The sequence below is a fragment of the Canis lupus genome, chromosome 16, assembly GCF_011100685.1.
Source record: "Canis lupus familiaris isolate Mischka breed German Shepherd chromosome 16, alternate assembly UU_Cfam_GSD_1.0, whole genome shotgun sequence".
Taxonomy (NCBI): Eukaryota; Metazoa; Chordata; class Mammalia; order Carnivora; family Canidae; genus Canis; species Canis lupus.
This window is the reverse complement of record NC_049237.1, coordinates 23,629,870-23,647,460: the sequence shown is the minus strand read 5'-3', so window position 1 is coordinate 23,647,460 and position 17,591 is coordinate 23,629,870. Positions and strand designations below refer to the sequence as shown.

At 43.8% G+C, this 17,591-nt stretch overlaps 2 protein-coding genes across 5 annotated transcripts in view; one reads left to right on the top strand and one right to left on the bottom strand.

Annotated features, from left to right (window-relative positions):
- Positions 1-10,455, bottom strand: part of RNF170 (ring finger protein 170) — a 28,781-nt gene extending 18,326 nt beyond the window's left edge. The window contains exons 1-3 of one of the 3 annotated variants that reach the window (XM_038559917.1): positions 10,239-10,455; positions 4,417-4,492; positions 3,399-3,542 (exon numbers count right to left, since the gene is read on the bottom strand). In XM_038559917.1, the coding sequence (XP_038415845.1) occupies positions 3,399-3,535 (137 nt within the window). In that variant the 5' untranslated portion in view covers positions 3,536-3,542; positions 4,417-4,492; positions 10,239-10,455. The remainder of the gene's footprint in view (positions 1-3,398; positions 3,543-4,416; positions 4,493-10,238) is intronic. The other 2 variants (XM_038559916.1, XM_038559918.1) reach the window with 2 other exon arrangements.
- A 193-nt stretch (positions 10,456-10,648) lies between these two features.
- HOOK3 (hook microtubule tethering protein 3) overlaps positions 10,649-17,591 on the top strand; it is a 109,519-nt gene continuing 102,576 nt past the window's right edge. For both annotated transcript variants that reach the window (XM_038559913.1, XM_038559915.1), the window contains exon 1: positions 10,649-10,901. In XM_038559913.1, coding sequence (XP_038415841.1) covers positions 10,845-10,901 — 57 coding nt within the window. In that variant the 5' untranslated portion in view covers positions 10,649-10,844. The remainder of the gene's footprint in view (positions 10,902-17,591) is intronic.

Genomic DNA, 17,591 nt, shown 5'->3' with positions numbered 1-17,591 from the left:
GTAATGTTTAAAGATCATGGGTATAGGCTGATTTCAGGTTCAACTGGCAAATGATGAAATTCAGAGGCCTAGTACCTTGTAGATTTGATGTAACCGCAGGCTTACAAATCATATGAAGAACAATTAATACATTTATTTATTCTGTGAAGTTCCTTCAAAATAAGCAACTATATAATTATATACTTAAACACTTTTCCATATGTAATTAGATCTTTCCACCTATGAGGTAGAAAAACAGAAAATAAAACTAAATCATATAGAAAAGCCCAAACCTAACATACCACTAGTATCTTAACATTAACAATTAAAAGGGAGACTCAAGGGCAAGAATTTAGTGGCTGATATAAAAGAAAGGGATTAAGAGATGAGGGTATTGGAAATTACAAGTGGTGGTTAGGTTGACAGGGTGAGGATGAAGATTTCCATCTGATTCACAGCTTAATTCCATTTGGCAGTAACAGTTTCTTCTAAACTTAGACATTTTTAACAGCAATATTTTAGATCCACAAAATCTCAGCATTACTCTATGTAAGAGCCTTTATTCTCTGGATGAGCTAATACTCAACAGTGATAAAACCTCTAAATCAGGAGCACCTGGGTGGCTCAGTCAGTTGGGCGTTTAACTCTTGATTTCAGCTCCAGTCATGATCTCAGGGTCTTGTTATCAAGCCCCAGTCAGGCTTTGCTCAGTGGGGAGTCAGCTTGGGATTCTCTCACTCCCTCTGCCCTTCTCCACCCACCTCAAATGAATGGATAAATCCTTAAAAAAAGAAAAAAAGAAAAGAAAAGAAAAGAAAAGAAAAGAAAAGAAAAGAAAAGAAAAGAAAAGAAAAGAAAAGAAAAGAAAAGAAAAGAAAAGAGAGAAAAGAGAAAAGAGAAAAAAGAGAAAAGAAAAGAAAAGAAAGAAAAGAAAAGAAAAGAAAAGAAAAGAAAAGAAAAAAAAGAAAAGAAACCCCTCTAAATCAATATCCTAACAGGACAGGGAAAAATGTTAAAAATACATCTTATAATTATTCAATTTTTAGTAAAAAATTCAGGGTAGCATGCAAAACATGACCATTAGTTTTAAGAGAACATTAAAAAAAAGTCAACTAATCAGAAACTAAACATAAACATAATAAAACTATTGAACTCTGTTTAAATACCTTAAAGTTTGGTAGATTATTTTAAATATTACCTTTTTGTGACTAAATAAACAATCTCTAACAGAAAGCTACTCTCTGGTGAAAACAATCTATCAAGGCACAGCACATGAACCATCTCATTTAAATACCAGTATATACCTAACTAAACAACACTTCTCTAGGACACTGGAAAACCATTCCTTTCTCTTTGGAAAAAGATAGTTACTACTTTTCAGAGTATAGATATAAACCATGTAACTGGAAGGTCTTTTTTTTTTTCTTTTTGTTTCTTTCCATAAAAAGAAGATAAAAGAGTGTAAAATTTGGTTGTAGAATGCTAGAAAAGTCAATGTATAGCCAGACGGATGCCTGGGTGGCTCAGCAGTAAAGTGTCTGCCTTCGGCTCAGGGTGTGATCCCAGATTCCCGGGATCGAGTCCCACAGTGGGCTCCCTGCATGGAGCCTGCCTCTCTCTGTGTCTCTCGTGAATAAATAAAATCTTAAAAAAAAAAAAAAAAAAAAGTATAGCCAGACAACAAGAACAAACAGCCTGGGATGCTGAACATGTACAGAACCAAAAATCTAGAAAATATTAGGGTAATTAAGACAGATTTAAAGAACTAGATTAGACAATCATTAAAATGTGATTATCTTGGGGCGCCTGAGTGGCTCAGTTGGTTAAGTGATGACTCTTGGTTTCGGCTCAGATCATGATCTCATAGTTACGGGATTAAACTCCATATCAGGCTCTGCGTTCAGTGGGGAGTCTGCTTGAAATCTTCTCTCCCCCCACCCCCACTCCTGCTCCGTCTCTCTAAAATAAATAAATAAATCTTAAAAAAGTGATCATCTTCGCTGTGAGAAAATGACATTAAATAGGTCTAAATAAAGATGGCAAGGGAAAGACTGGCTCTAATATAAAAACAAAGTACATCATCTACCAATGATTTATGGTCTTTTGTCATTCTTTGAAAAAAGAGACCAAAATTATCCAGTGAATCTCAATCTCAGCATCATGAGTTCAAGCCCCACATTAGGTGTGGAGCTTACTTTAAAAAAAAAAAAACCCAAAATAGAAAAATGTAAAATATGGTATCATGTACATAAAACATGTACGAGAAGGAGCAAAGATATACTACTTTTAGGATGTATTTGAACTTAAGCTACCTCTAACTTAATATGGACTGCTATATGTACATAGGATGTTATATATGAATCTCATGGTAAACACAAACCAAAAGCCTATAATAGGTACACAAAACATAAAGAGAAAGGAATTCAAGCAAACACACACAAAAAAATCATCAAATCAAGAGGGAAGCAAAAGAAAGAAAAAAAACAACAAAAACAACTAGAGAACCACTGATAAAATGGCAGTACCTACAGACCTATCAATAATTACTTTTTATTTGTATTATTTTTTCATCATAGTAAGTGTACTTACTCTTTAATCCCCATCACCTATTTCATCCATCCCCTAAACAACCTCCCTTTTGGTAACCATCAGTTTGTTCTCTATAGTCAAAACTTATGCAAGGGCAGCCCAGGTGGCTCAGCGGTTTAGCGCTGCCTTCAGCCCAGGGCATGATCCCCGAGACCCCGGATCGGGTCCCACATCAGGCTCCCTGCCTGGAGCCTGTTTCTCCCTCTGCCTGTGTCTCTGCACCTCTCTCTCTCTCTCTCTCTCTCTCTCTCTGTGTCTCTCATGAATAAGTAAAATCTTAAAAAAAAAAAAATGAGAGGAAGATTAAACTGCTCTTTAAAAAAAAAATTTTCCTTAGAGACTTATGCTATCCCTAACCCCTCCCCAACTTGAAAGTATATAATCTGTCATCTGTCACAACCCTCGAGCAGCTCTTTCTGCCCACGATCCTGTCCCCATGCCTTAATAAAACCACCTTTTTGAGGGCATCTGGGTGGCTCAGTGGGTTAAGTGTCTGCCTTAAGCTCAGGTCATGATCCCAGGGTCCTAGGATTAAGCCCCACATAGGGCTCCCTTGTCTCTCCCTTTCCCCCTCACCCTGCTTGTGTTCACTTGCTCTATCAAATAAGTAATAAAATCTTAACAAAAACAAAACATCTTTTTTTTCCACTGATGACATCTCAAGAATTCTTTCTTGGCCATTAGCTCCAAACGCCAACATTTCCACATCACAATCACTGAGGTCTATTACTCACTTTTCTAAATGAAGTACTGAAAATTATTAGAAGCAGTCAGAAAGCAGTGGCCTTTGCAAATATACATTATTTCAATATTTTGGCCTTTAGTCTCACCTGAAAAGTGCATATACCAGGGTAGCAATCAAAGCGAAACTGACCACAACTGCCACAAGTACTTGGTCACTTACTCCTTCTATGACTGAATCATCATCCAATTTCAAACTTTGAACTTCACCTTGATATTTGGCCATTCCAAGTCTAAAAGATAAAGAAACAGACAAAAGTTACAAATGACACAGTGAAAATGAATATACTAATCAAAACAACAAAAATATAACTCACTTCTAATGTATTTAATTTTTTTAAAGCACCCATTTAAGGAAATTGCATTAAGTACAACTCCAGTGGGAATTCTCCCGTTGAGTTCTTTTTTTTTTTTTTTTTTTTTTCGTTGAGTTCTTTAAAATTTGCCAGACACATTATCTGGAGGAGTACAAAATTCTTTAAGATTTTATTTATTTATTCATAAGAGACACAGAGAGGCAGAGACTTAGGAAGAGGGAGAAGCAGGCTCCCTGCGAGGAGCCAATGAGGGACTCATCCCCCCCACCAAGAGCGAGCCAAAGGCAGAGGCTCAACCGATGAGTCACCCAGGTGTCCCAGGAGTATAAAATTCTATCTCCTTCAATCAATTAATTTATCATCTACTTACATTTTTTAAAAACAAATTTTTAAAAAATACCCTTTATTCTTCAAGCTCTGTTCCTTTAATCTTAAGGCAAAAAAGATATTCCTCACGGCCAGCGCTCTTCTCATTCTTAAATAGCAAATCAGTTCTCCAGGTAAATCAGATCTCTCTTCACCCTCACAGCACTACCTGTGTCCTAGAATGTACCAATTTCGGATTGGGAAGGTAATATATTCTCTTCTTCTGTAAACGTTCCTGTGTTATCTAGCATAGTGCCCTGCACACAGTAGGGCCTAATAAATGTATATTTAAACACAAGTGACTTACCTTACTTAAAATGTTAGTAACTTGAAAAGTAGAAGATATCAGGCTATAAGATATTTATGTCTATACTATGATTAGTTGAATTAGTGAAAATTCTACTTGAAAAACTATTAGCCTCACCTGGGACTAAGCTCAGCATATGGTTCAGAATTCTTTGAACTGTCTGGAATATGGAATCACTCTGAGGCTGCATTTCCTTATGAAGAGAAAGGGGAGGATATGAAACTCTCCTTCCCATACACTAAGCTTGAGAAAAATGGTAATACCCAATTTCTATAGGTATGAAGGGAAATAACCCAAACTATATCAGAGTCCAAGAATCACAGATAATTTATATTTTTCACATTGCAAAACAGAAAAATTTAGTCTCATAAGACACCTAAAGGAAAATAAAGGAAATAAACATATATGACTATTCATAATTAAAATAAAATTCTGTATATACATATATATATAAATAAATATATAACTTATGGCACTAAAAAGCTTTATTCATTAACCTAGCAAGTCTCTGTTAAGAGGAAACTTTGTGAAAGTCTAACACCTATGAAAAGAATCCAAATTGGTTGCTAATAAGGAAATTACCTTATGGAAGAAACCAAAGCAAACAGATCAAAGGCAGTTTCCATCAGCTTTACACATAGTAATTGCCTAATATATCAGGAACTTTCTAATGATAGGTTTCAAATAACCATCATGAAGGCCACACACCAGGAAACTCAGAGAGCAGCTCTAACTTCATTATTTTCATTCAAAAGAATAGTCAAATGAACTGCCAATAGAAACTGAACAAACAGCCCCAAGTAATCTAGGGGTGAGCCATGTAATAAATTTAGGTATTTATTTTATCAGGTTTCCTCCTTTTATTTATTTTTTTAAGATTTTATTTTTTTTTTTTAATTATTTATTTATTATTTATTTATGATAGTCACAGAGAGAGAGAGAGAGAGAGAAGCAGAGACATAGGCAGAGGGAGAAGCAGGCTCCATGCACCGGGAGCCCAACGTGGGATTCGATCCCGGGTCTCCAGGATCACGCCCCGGGCCAAAGGCAGGTGCTAAGCCGCTGCACCACCCAGGGATCCCTTTAAGTAATCTCTAAGCCTAACATGGGGCTCGAACCCACAACCCTGAGACCAAGAGTTTTAGGCTCCAATTACTAAGCCAGCCAGACGCCTCAGCAGGTTTCTCTTTTAAAATTAGAGATACTTTGTACAGCTGTGTCAAGAATCCTAGGGGCAGGGAGAATTACTTGCAGCTTCACAAAGGTAACCAAATGTTATCCCCTTGTGTCAAGATTTCCAGTCTTTTAACTACTGATCTAATTACTTCACAGAGTTTTAAGGTTTTTCCCTAGGGTATAAATTTACTACTAAAGGAGAGCAGAATTTGTCACCCCAAAATATGATTTTGTCTTGTGAGTTACGTTATTTAAAAAAAAAAAAAAGACAGCAAAGAAAGGAAAAGTTCTGAAAACCAAGGAGAAGTTATGCTTTTGTAAAAGACATTTACAAGGGAAATCCCCATTTGTAAGGGGATCTCTATATATACCAGCACTAAATCCCTAGAAACTTATGAATGGAGGAGGCACAGACTTAGAACAACTTTACCCTTGTTTACTGTGCTTTTCCTGGTAACCTCCCATAACCCTGTTCCTCCACCCCCAAGGTCTTTCGTTTGTCTTTAGCTGAAAGTGGTATTTAATGTGATGGCTTGGGCCCTTTGGGGGTTACTCAGTTTTCCGGAGTACCTTGCAAGTACATGGGAAATAAACAAATTATTAAGCTTCAGGGCACCTGGCTGGCTCAGTCAGTGGAACGTGTGACTCTTGATCTTGAGGGTTAGGAGTTTGATCCCCATGTTGGTTGTAGAGATTACTTAAAAATAAAATCTTTAAAAAATTTTTTTTAAGCTTCTGGTTTTTTCCTGCTAACGTCTTCTATTACTAGTGAGTCTCAGCCAGGAACATAATAGGGTAGAGGGATATTCCCTTCCCCCCTCCTTGTATTTTTTTTTAATGGGTTACATTTGTTTCTGTGCTCTGCCAAGCGTAATCAATGGTAATGTGACTAAATTCCACTGTACAAATCATACGTTTTTTCCATTCTGCTGTATATTTAACTTCTTTGCAAATAAGGTACTGCTTATGATATTGCTTCAAGCACATTTCCAAGAGCTCAGAGATCCAGGATACTTTAAGTACTGCAGAGCCATATAATGTTTTTTGCATCATTTTATAGCAGAGGTTCCCAATTTATTGAAATGCAGAGTTATTTTATTTTATTTTTGCAGAGTTACTTTTTATTTCCACAAACGCTGGTTTCCCCAAAGAAAGTGGGCTGAGAGAGGGGAGGTGGGGAAATTGCTGCTAAGTTTCTGGAGACAAGGGAGATCCCAGCTAAACCCTGAGCTCTCCCATGAAGAACTACGAAGAGCTGACCTTGTGAGGAGCTTCCAATAGATCAACTTCCACTAGTAGTTTTTCTTATAATCAGAGTTTTAAAATGGAACTGTAGGAGTTAATAGCTCAAAAATGAGGTATTGTATCATCATTCTCAGTTTAATAAGATGATCTAAGATTATAGAGAATGAATTAAAAAATTGTTTCTACTCCAACTTTTGCTTTATATAGTCAGGTTTTGTCTAGACCAGAACTGTGCTGCTGGTTTTGCTCACTGGCACAGGCTCTGAACTGAAGCCTAAGCACTGCTGCTTGGAAACTAACAGCCCAGATTTTAGATCCAGTTCAACTACAACTGTATCCTCACTTTATTAATCTCTAAGGATCTTTCATTTTCTGCAGAATGTAAAAACTGGGCTTGAGGATTTCTTAAGTTCCTTCCCCCATTTCAAATATGAAAATAAGAGTTACCAGTACTTCATTTTTACTATTTGAGATTCACAGAAACAAAACACCATAGATCTTGGAAACTGGTATAATTGATAGAAGCCTAAAGAGGAACTGGTTTCTAGCTTCGGTTTTGCTATTGATTAACTAGCTAAGTTTAATTGAAGAGTAGCTTAATAGATCAGAGAAGCATAGGCTTTGGAGTCAGACAACTGTGTACTTATGTAAAGTTTGCATCTCAGCTTCCTCATATGCTAAAATATATAAAATTAATTTTAACTATATCAAATGCCCACTTTTAAGTAACCTCTATGCCCAACATGGGCTTGAACTCACAATACTGAAATCAAGAGTTATAGCCAGGTGCCTGGTTGCCTATGGCACCAGACAGGTATCCCTCAAATGCTCACTTTTTTGACCAAAAATAAAATAAAATAAAAATAAATTTTAAAAAAGCTGTTTTATGGGGTTTATAACAAGATAATGAAGGTAAAGAATTTAGTATATTGCTTGGCACATCATATAGGTGCTCAGTAAATGGAAACTATAATATTTTGATTACTATTTTTTAATAGATTTTATTTTTTAAACCAACTGAGCCAGCCAATCACCCTTGATTACTATTATTAACAATTGTCAAGAAACATTATAAAACTTAACCATGCCTTCTCCATAGCTGCACTATGTTGCATCTCAAATTCTGTTTAACCAAAGCTCTAAGTATGCATTCCTTGGGAAGACAGCATAAACTTGGGAACACTGCCACACAGGACACTATTATGTTTATTTAAATCTGGTAAACAGCTATACAAATAAATAAGTCTGATAATCAGCCATTGATGAGAACTAGTCCCCAACTAACTAGAGTAAGAGACAGCTAAGACAAGCTGCACTCACCTCTCTCCTTAGTCTTTTCCAAAACTTTCAGAAAAAAAAATTAAGAATAGGGAAAGGTAGGAAATTCCATAACTTCCAAAGGAGAAACTCAGTGTTTTTTAACCCAAGTTCATGTAGAAACACGACCATCACATGATTTCTGCAATTACTCACATTCAAGAAGTTTTTAATATAATTTCCTTCATTGAGAGCAACTGGAGCCACAAATGAAATCTCAAGTACACTGCAGTATCATATATACATGTACTGCGGGTGAGCAGTCAAGACTGAAAATGGAAGCTTAGGTCATGTGTGTCAAAGCCTTGAAAACCTGAACAGCTGGAGTGAAGGTGTTCACAACACCACAGTCCCTCCAGAGCAGGCTAGCATCTTGTTCTTGACTTCCAAAGACATGTTGCAGGTGAGTCAGGTTTAAGCCAATGTAACATATACTTATTGACTTTACGTGCCTAACAAGGGTAATGGTCATTAACATGCTAGGGATTCTGTGGAAACAACCTAATGTGGAATGTAGGAACTCTGGTTTGACCGAGACCCAGACGCACCAACAGAGGAAACAAGAGCAGGTGAGACATACTTATTTCTAAAGATTTCTCCTCCCTTGGTGTAGGGAAGATTTTTTTTTTTTTAACACCACTGAGAAGACTTCAGGTCAGTTTTTTACATTTACAGAATGATAAATTCATCACACGTGAAATGTTAATTGGTACTTTGTAAAGCATCATTAAAAACTCACTCCAGGGGCACCCCCGGTGGCGCAGCGGTTTAGAGCCGCCTGCAGCCCGGGGTCTGATCCTGGAGACCCAGGATCGAGTCCCACGTCAGGCTCCCTGCATGGAGCCCGCTTCTCCCTCTGCCTGTGTCTCTGCCTTTCAGTCTCTCTCTCTCTCTGAATAAATAAATTAAAAAAAAAAAAAAAAAAAAAACCTCACTCCAGGGACACCTGGGTGGCGGTTGAGCGTCTGACTTTGGCTCAGGAAGTGATCCTGGAGATCGAGATGAGTCCCACATCCGGCTCCCAGCACGGAGCCTGCCTCTCTTTATGTCTCTCGTGAATAAATAAGTAAAATCTTAAAAAAACGAAACAACTCACTTCAGTTCTGAATGTTCAATGACAAAACCTACTCCTGATGGGAAAAGAGGGGCTCCAGGAACTCGCAAACCAAAGTAAAGATGTGCTCTAGAAGTTGTTTGCTGCCCTCCAAATAAGTTTGGCATTATCGGGTAAAGTTAATGCATTCCCTGTAACTCAACGATTCTCCTAGGACTCCAAGGCATATATCCTAAGAAAGCCCCCTACACCTTTGCACTAGTATCCAGGTGTTTTTAGTAGCCTCAGCGGAACAACAAAAGTCCATGAACAGAATGGATACCCTATTATACGATGAAATACTAGACAGCAATGAAAATTACCTACAGATGTATACAAATTTACCATTAATTTAAAGCCACACAATACACTGATCCCACTCCTAAAAGTACAAAAGCAAAGTACTATATTGTTCAGGCATGCATACACAAGCAGGAAAATGAGCATCCTCGAAGTCAGCCTAGGGAGGGAATCGTTCTCAGGACGCAGAGTAGGTGTGGGTATGACTCCTGAGCTATGGACAGTGTCCTTCTGTTTTTACCTGGGTGTTAGTTACTATCTTCTCTAAGCATGTACTTTTCTGCATGTTTTATCGCCTACAAATACACGGGGACCTCGCGCACACCCACCCTCCTCTGGACAGGTGGGCGCTGGCGGGCCACCCTGCAAACCCCGAGAAGGCCAACGCCTGGTCTGCACCAGGACACAGGCCCGAGGGCCGCCGAGGTCCTCGCGCACCAACACCTGGCGCACACCCCGCCCTGCTCAAGCAGCCCAAGTTTCCGGGGAGTCGAGGCTCCCCGCGACCCCGGGAGGACCGGCCGGCCGTCCTCCCCAGGCAAGCACCGAGCACCGCGAGCCGTGTGCCAACCGCGTCCGCCCCGCCCCGCCCTGCCCCTGCCGCCGGGACTCCGGGCTCAGCGCCGGGGTTCCCGGAGGAAGGCGGCGCCCCCGGCCCAGAAGCCCGGAGGCGCCCCCGGGGCAGCCCGCCCACGCCAGAGCCCGGCCGGCAGCTCCCGCGGGCCCGGATCCGGGTGGGCGTGGCCGGCCGCGACCCGGCGGCCGCGGAGGGGGAGGGGAGGGGAGGGGAGGGGGAGGGGGCGCGTACCTCTCCAGCGCAGAGGATACCTCGCCAGTTCCCGGTGACAGAGAACAGAGGCTATTTCCGGGCACGGCCCCCGCCACCCCTCCCGGGCAACCACTAGCCGTCCCTTTTTTAATTTGGAGTGCGGACACAGGCGCACGCGCACTGCCGCGCTTCCGTGAGGCTGCGGGCGGACGGCGGAGGGGCACCCGCCGCCGCCTCAGCCGCCGCCAGGGCCCGGCGCGTGCGCGCGGGGACACGCAGGGGGCCGGCGTCGGGGCGCGCGCGGGGCGGGGAGGCGGGCCGGCCGGGCCGATTGTGCGCAGTGGCTCGGCGGCCGCGACTCCGGCCAGGGCCGGCGCTCTCCGGGGGCGGGGACGCGGGGCTGCGGGCGTGGCCGGGGGCGCGCGCGGCGGGCGCGCGGTCCCGAGTGAGCGAGGAAGGAGGGGCGGCGGGGGTGACGGTGCTGGAGCCGCTGGCGGCGCCGGGGCGGTAGTCGGCGGCCCGGGCCTGCGGACGAGGTGGGCCGGAGGCCAGGTCAGCCGCCCGGACCCTCCGACGCAGCCCCGCACCGAGCGGCGGCGATTTCTGGCGAGGTGGGGAGGCGCTGCCAAGCCCCAGCCGGGGAAGATGTTCAACGTGGAGTCGGTGGAGCGGGTGGAGCTGTGCGAGAGCCTTCTCACTTGGGTATGTGATGCCTGGCGGGGACCCCCTCCCCCAGGCCTCCTTTCCGGGATCCCCCACGCCCGTCGCGGGGGGCGAGCGCCGAGGGCGGCGGTGCCGTCACATCCGGGGCCTGGGGCGGGCGGGGCCGGGGGACGCCGGTGCGGGCCGCGTCTACGCGGGCGGCCGGGCGGGGCGGGGGGCGGCGGGCGGCGGGCGGCGGGCAGGGCCCGGGTCCGAGGGAAACTTGCCGGGCTCGGTTGTCGGCTGCCCTCCGGATGGAGCCACCCCGGCGCAGGCGGCAGCGGGTCCGGGTTGTTGGCGGCGGCGGCTCGCGCGGCGGGGACCCCGAGGCGCCCGCGGGCTCCGCGGCCGGGAGAGGCCCTCGGGAGCTTTGTTGTAGCGCCCCGGAGCTCGGAGGGCGAGCCGGGCCCGCCGCGGGAGGACGCTGCTCGGCAGGGAGGGCCGGAGGAACACGGAAGGGCGCCCACACCCGGCATTCAAGGTGCGAGATGCGCTGCCGAGGTACTTATTAGCGTAGTAGATAAACAAACCTGGAAGATACGTGCAAATCAGCAACGGAACTCGACGCTCTGGACCCACGACCTTAAATTACTAAACACATTAACGTCGTCGCGTTTTGAATGTGTGTTCAGTTCTGCTGCTAGGAATTGTGCCTCTCGCAGCCTCTTTGAGAGCCGGTGATGAAACCCAGGCTTCGGGTTTCACAGAACTTGGTGTCAGTTTTCGGGGCGGGGGGGCGGGGGTTGGGGGGTTGTAGAGGTCTGCAGAGTCACGGGATAAACCTAGTGCTTTTTCCAGGAGTTTTACTCATTGCTAAAAACGTTAAATGTAATTTCTAGGATAAGAGACGACTACATCTATGACTCCTGGGGTGACTACAGCGTTTGGGGTTCATGTTAAAGATGAGATATAGATGTCAAAGATGCTGTTCGGCGGTTCCTTGAGTTCAGATCCCTGAAGTATACATTTCGCCTTCCTGTGTGGGGGCACTTAGGTGAAAAGGTTGGAAAAGCTTTGCCTTAGGTAGGTTGCAACAAAGGTGGTGTAAATAAATACTCTTGAGACTTTCATAATGTGTCAAGAATCAAATCGTGCGCTTTGATACATGCTGTAACTTTGATGTTAGGCTATTCTTGGGAGTTGAGGCTGTTTTGTTTTTGGTTTTTTGCAATAATATATACTAACCATACAGCATGCAAATGTAATGGGGTCCATCTTCAGACGAGAAGATGGGTTTACCTACCTGCTCTATTTTAGGGAAAACTGATAAGCTGCATAATGTGGCCAAGGCAGGGAAGAGATAAAAGAATGAATGACCACATTTTTTGATACTGTGGAAGGAATAGATTTGGCAGAGGTTGTAAACAGAAGATTGAGGATCTTAAGATGTGCCTTTTTGAGTCTGTACAAGCAAGTTCTTCCCTCAATGCTAGAAAAAGGCAACACGGCAACGATGAGGAAGTTAGCTAACTGAACCTGACGTAGGGCTTCATTGTTTAAAGTCTAGAAAGACAAGTCTTGAAAACAGGCTCATTTGAAGGGCATCTGCAAAAAGATGGTGATTCATTGCACTTACTTGGGTGACAAAGTTTGAAGGGATGCTAACAGAAGCACACAGTATGAGAGCATCTATGTAGAATCTGGCAAATATCAAGAAAACAAAATCCAGGTTATCAGAGAGGTCAGGGAATATGACATTGTAGAAAAGGATTTTTGAAATGTCACTGGAAGGCTCATCGAGAAAAATTTTTGGAGAAAATTTTCAAGAACAACCAGAGGGCAGATTCTACACAAAGATGTACAGTTCTAAGATTTGGAAACATTTTAAAACCTTGTGCATTGAAATGTTTCAAAATAAAGTTGAGTTTAAATGTTGGATTCTCTTTAAGTTGTCATTATAAAAAGCAGAGTAAGTGTTTACGCAGAAAATGTTTGAGGTAGCTAAAAGTGTACGTTTGGTCTAGTAGTTCCCCTCATATCTGGAGGCCAGCCTGTGTTGAAAACAATTCCAAAACTGAGTGTAAGGGGGAAAAAACGTATGCAGTACGCTCCAAAGAAAGACTCCGTCGGTGTGCTTAGCTGGCTCAGTGAGTAAAGCATGTGATGGCATGGAGCCTACTTGGGAAGACTCCCATTTGGACTAATTTACTCTACATAAACTTTTAGCCACCTTGGCCATATGAATTCTGTGCACACCGAAGGTTAGGAAGTGCCTGCTACACTCAGCAAGATACATATAGTTGCCAGTGTGACCTAGAAGATCTAAGAACTGAAAGCTCATTCTTGGAGCTGACAGCCTTACAGAATTCAAGAGCCTCCATGCTCATTATTGAAGATCATAATTAGATCTTGAATATCAAAAGTTTGTTTTCACTACATAGCATTTAGTACTAGATAGGAGGAATTCTTCCACTGGAAATAGTTAAAATAAGAAAGCCTTGGGACGCCTGGGTGGTTCAGTGGTTGAGTGTCTGCCCTTGACTCTGGGCATGATCTCGGAGTCTAGGGATCTAGTCCCGCGTCGGGCTCCCTACATGGAGCCTGCTTCTCCCTCTGCCTATGTCTCTGCCTCTCTCTCTGTGTCTCTCATGAATAAATAAATAAATATCTTTAAAAAAGAAAGCCTCAGGCACTTTAAAGGCATGACTATTAGTACCTATCCAGAATTAATTTCTGTGGACTTCGAATTGCCTTGAATGCTGCATAATATTTCTATTTATACTAGCCCAAGAATCAAATGTTCCAAATTTTTGTTGAAAGAGGAATGCTTAGGAAAAAAAAGTATCTTCCTACCAGTGGAAAACACCTTAAGTTTAAATTCCAAATCAGAGTTTATGCAGCAAGCAAGTTCAGCAGGATGTGCTTGAAAATTTACACTCTACCTCCTCTCCCCATCCTCTGAGTCAAATTATATTCTTACCTGTTAAAGAAAATCTACCTTGCATATTATACTTTCAGGCTTAATTTCTTGAACTTTACATGAAAAGATTGCTCTTTCCTAAGTTTTAGAGATTGAAAAACCAGAAAGAATCTGGAATGCTACCAGTTAATGGCAAGAAGCTAAGTGGGAAAAGAATCATCACATAGGCTCAGTACATTTCATCTGAGAAGCCCAGCAACATTAGCGTATCCATGTAGTTTTCATATTAGTTAGCAGCCGATAAAATGCATTCTAGTTTATAGACTTGGGGAAGGTATGATTATTTGTGATGGTATCTCCCACATTCCATTCTGTCTGATCTACCTAATTCCATTCTATCAACAATTTTTTTTCTGTGATGGAGGAATAAATCAACGTATAGAAGTTAAAGTACAAAAAAAGCGTAATTTTTTTTTTTTTTAAGATTTTATTTATTTATTCATGATAGATACAGAGAGGGGCAGAGACACAGGCAGAAGGAGAAGCAGGCTCCATTCAGGGAGCCCGACGCGGGACTCCATCCCGGGACTCCAGGATGACCCTGGGCTGACGGTGGCGCTAAATCGCTGAGCCACCCGGGCTGCCCAAAAGTGTAATTTTTCTTTTTTAAAAATTGAGGATCAATATAAAATGATAAGAGCATAGGTTCTGACATGGGCTATCGGTTCAAATCGTATTTTTGTTTCATACTAAATGTAGGTGACTTTGGATAGCATAACTTTATCTCTCTTTTTTTTTAAGATATTTATTCACTGATCCTCAATTTTTAAAAAAGAAAAATTACACCTCTGGCACAGAGAAAAGGCAGAAACAGACAGAGGAGGAAGGCCCCCCGCAGGGACCCCGTGTGTGGGAGTTGATCCCTGGTCGCTGAGCCACCCAGGTGTCCCTATCTGTTTCAATTGCATTCCTTCCAGTGGTTCTTTTTTTTTTTTAAATAAATTTATTTTTTATTGGTGTTCAATTTGCCAACATATAGAATAACACCCAGTGCTCATCCCATCAAGTGCCCCCGTCACCCAGTCACCCCCACCCCTCGCCCACCTCCCCTTCTACCACCCCTAGTTCGTTTCCAAGAGTTAGAAGTCTCTTGTATTCTGTCTCCCTTTCTGATATTTCCCACTCATTTTTTCTCTTTTCCCCTCTATTCCCTTTCACTATTTTTTATATTCCCCAAATGAATGAGACCATATAATGTTTGTCCTTCTCCGATTGACTTATTTCACTCAGCATAATAGTCTCCAGTTCCATCCACGTCGAAGCAAATGGTGGGTATTTGTCATTTCTAAAGGCTGAGTAATATTCCATTGTATACATAGACCACATCTTCTTTATCCATTCATCTTTCGATGGACACCGAGGCTCCTTCCACAGTTTGGCTATTGTGGCCATTGCTTCTATAAACATCGGGGTGCGGGTGTCCCGGCGTTTAACTGCATCTGTATCTTTGAGGTAAATCCCCAGCAGTGCAATTGCTGGGTCGTAGGGCAGATCTATTTTTAACTCTTTGAGGAACCTCCACACAGTTTTCCAGAGTGGCTGCACCAGTTCACATTCCCTCCAACAGTGCAGGAGGGTCCTTCCAGTGGTTCTTATACTTTAGTGTATTGATTAACATTGTTGGAGGGCTCATTAAAACACAAATGCTAGGCCCCATGTCCAGGGTTTATAATTTAGTAGGTCTGGGCTGGGGCCTGAGATTCTGATTTCTAACAAGTTTACAGGTAATGCTCTTGTTAGTGGCCTGGGGACCATACCCTGAGAATCACAACTCTAGAGCAGGGATTTTTAATTTTAGCATTATTGACATTGGGGTTAGATGATTCTTTGTGGCAGTACTCTGCATTGTTGAACGTTTAAAAGTAACACCCCGGGGGAGGAGCAAGATGGCGGAAGAGTAGGGTCTCCAAATCACCTGTCTCCACCAAACTACCTAGAAAACCTTCAAATTATCCGGAAAATCTATGAATTCGGCCTGAGATTTAAAGAGAGACCAGCTGGAATGCTACAGTGAGAAGAGTTTGCGCATCTATCAAGGTAGGAAGACGGGGGAAAAAGAAATAAAGGAACAAAGGCCTCCAAGGGGGAGGGGCCCCGCGAGGAGCCGGGCTGAGGCCGGGGCGAGTGTCCCCAGGACAGGAGAGCCCCGTCCCGGAGACGCAGGAGCTGCACCGACCTTCCCGGGCGGAAAGGGGCTCGCGGGGAGTTGGAGCAGGACCCAGGAGGGCGGGGATGCCCTCGGGCTCCCGGGGACAGTAACAGCAACTGCGCGCCCAGGAGAGTGCGCCGAGCTCCCTAAGGGCTGCAGCGCGCACGGCGGGACCCGGTGGGACCCGGAGCAGCTGAAGGGGCTCGGGCGGCGGCTCCGCGGAGGGGGCTGCGCGGCCCCGGGAGCAGCTCGGAGGGGCTCGGGCAGAGGAAGAGGCTCCGTGCAGAGGGGGCTGCGCGGTTCCAGGAGCAGCTCGGAGGGGCTTGGGCGGCAGCTCCGCGGAGGGGGCTGCACGGCCCGGGAGCGCGAATCCAACAGCGCAGGCCCCGGAGCACAGGGCGCCCGGACACAGCCCAGGATCCGGCCTCCCCCGGGACAGGCAGAGACCGGGAGGGCCCAGGACAGCAAGGACGCTCCTGCCCCAGCTGAGCAGATCAGCGGCCCCGCCCCGGAGCCTCCAGGCCCTGCAGACGGAGTTCCTGCCGGAGCTGAATCCAGGTTTCCAGAGCTGCCCCGCCACTGGGGCTGTTCCTCCTGCGGCCTCACGGGGTAAACAACCCCCACAGAGCCCTGCACCAGGCAGGGGCACAGCAGCTCCCCCAACTGCTAACACCTGAAAATCAGCACAGCAGGCCCCTCCCCCAGAACACCAGCTAGACGGACAACTTCCAGGAGAAGCCAAGGGACTTAAAGAACACAGAATCAGAAGATACTCCCCGGTGGTTCTTTTTTTGTTTGTTTGTTTTTGTTTTTGTTTTGTTTTGTTTTGCTTTTTGATTTGTTTCCTTCCCCCACCCCCTTTTTTTCTCCTTTCTTTTTCTTTCTCTTTTTCTTCTTTTTTTTTTTTTTTTTCGTTTTTTTTTTTCTTTTTCTTCCCTTTTTTTTCTCTTTCTCTTTTCTTTCCTTCTTTCTCTCCTCTCTTTTTCTCTTTTTCCCAATACAACTTGCTTTTGGCCACTCTGCACTGAGCAAAATGACTAGAAGGAAAACCTCACCTCAAAAGAAAAAATCAGAAACAGTCCTCTCTCCCACAGAGTTACAAAATCTGGATTACAATTCAATGTCAGAAAGCCAATTCAGAAGCACTATTATACAGCTACTGGTGGCTCTAGAAAAAAGTATAAAGGACTCAAGAGACTTCATGACTGCAGAATTTAGAGCTAATCAGGCAGAAATTAAAAATCAATTGAATGAGATGCAATCCAAACTAGAAGTCCTAACGACGAGGGTTAACGAGGTGGAAGAACGAGTGAGTGACCTAGAAGACAAGTTGATAGCAAAGAGGGAAACTGAGGAAAAAAGAGACAAACCATTAAAAGACCATGAAGATAGATTAAGGGAAATAAACGACAGCCTGAGGAAGAAAAACCTACGTTTAATTGGGGTTCCCGAGGGCGCCGAAAGGGACAGAGGGCCAGAATATGTATTTGAACAAATTCTAGCTGAAAACTTTCCTAATCTGGGAAGGGAAACAGGCATTCAGATCCAGGAAATAGAGAGATCCCCCCCTAAAATCAATAAAAACCGTTCAACACCTCGACATTTAATTGTGAAGCTTGCA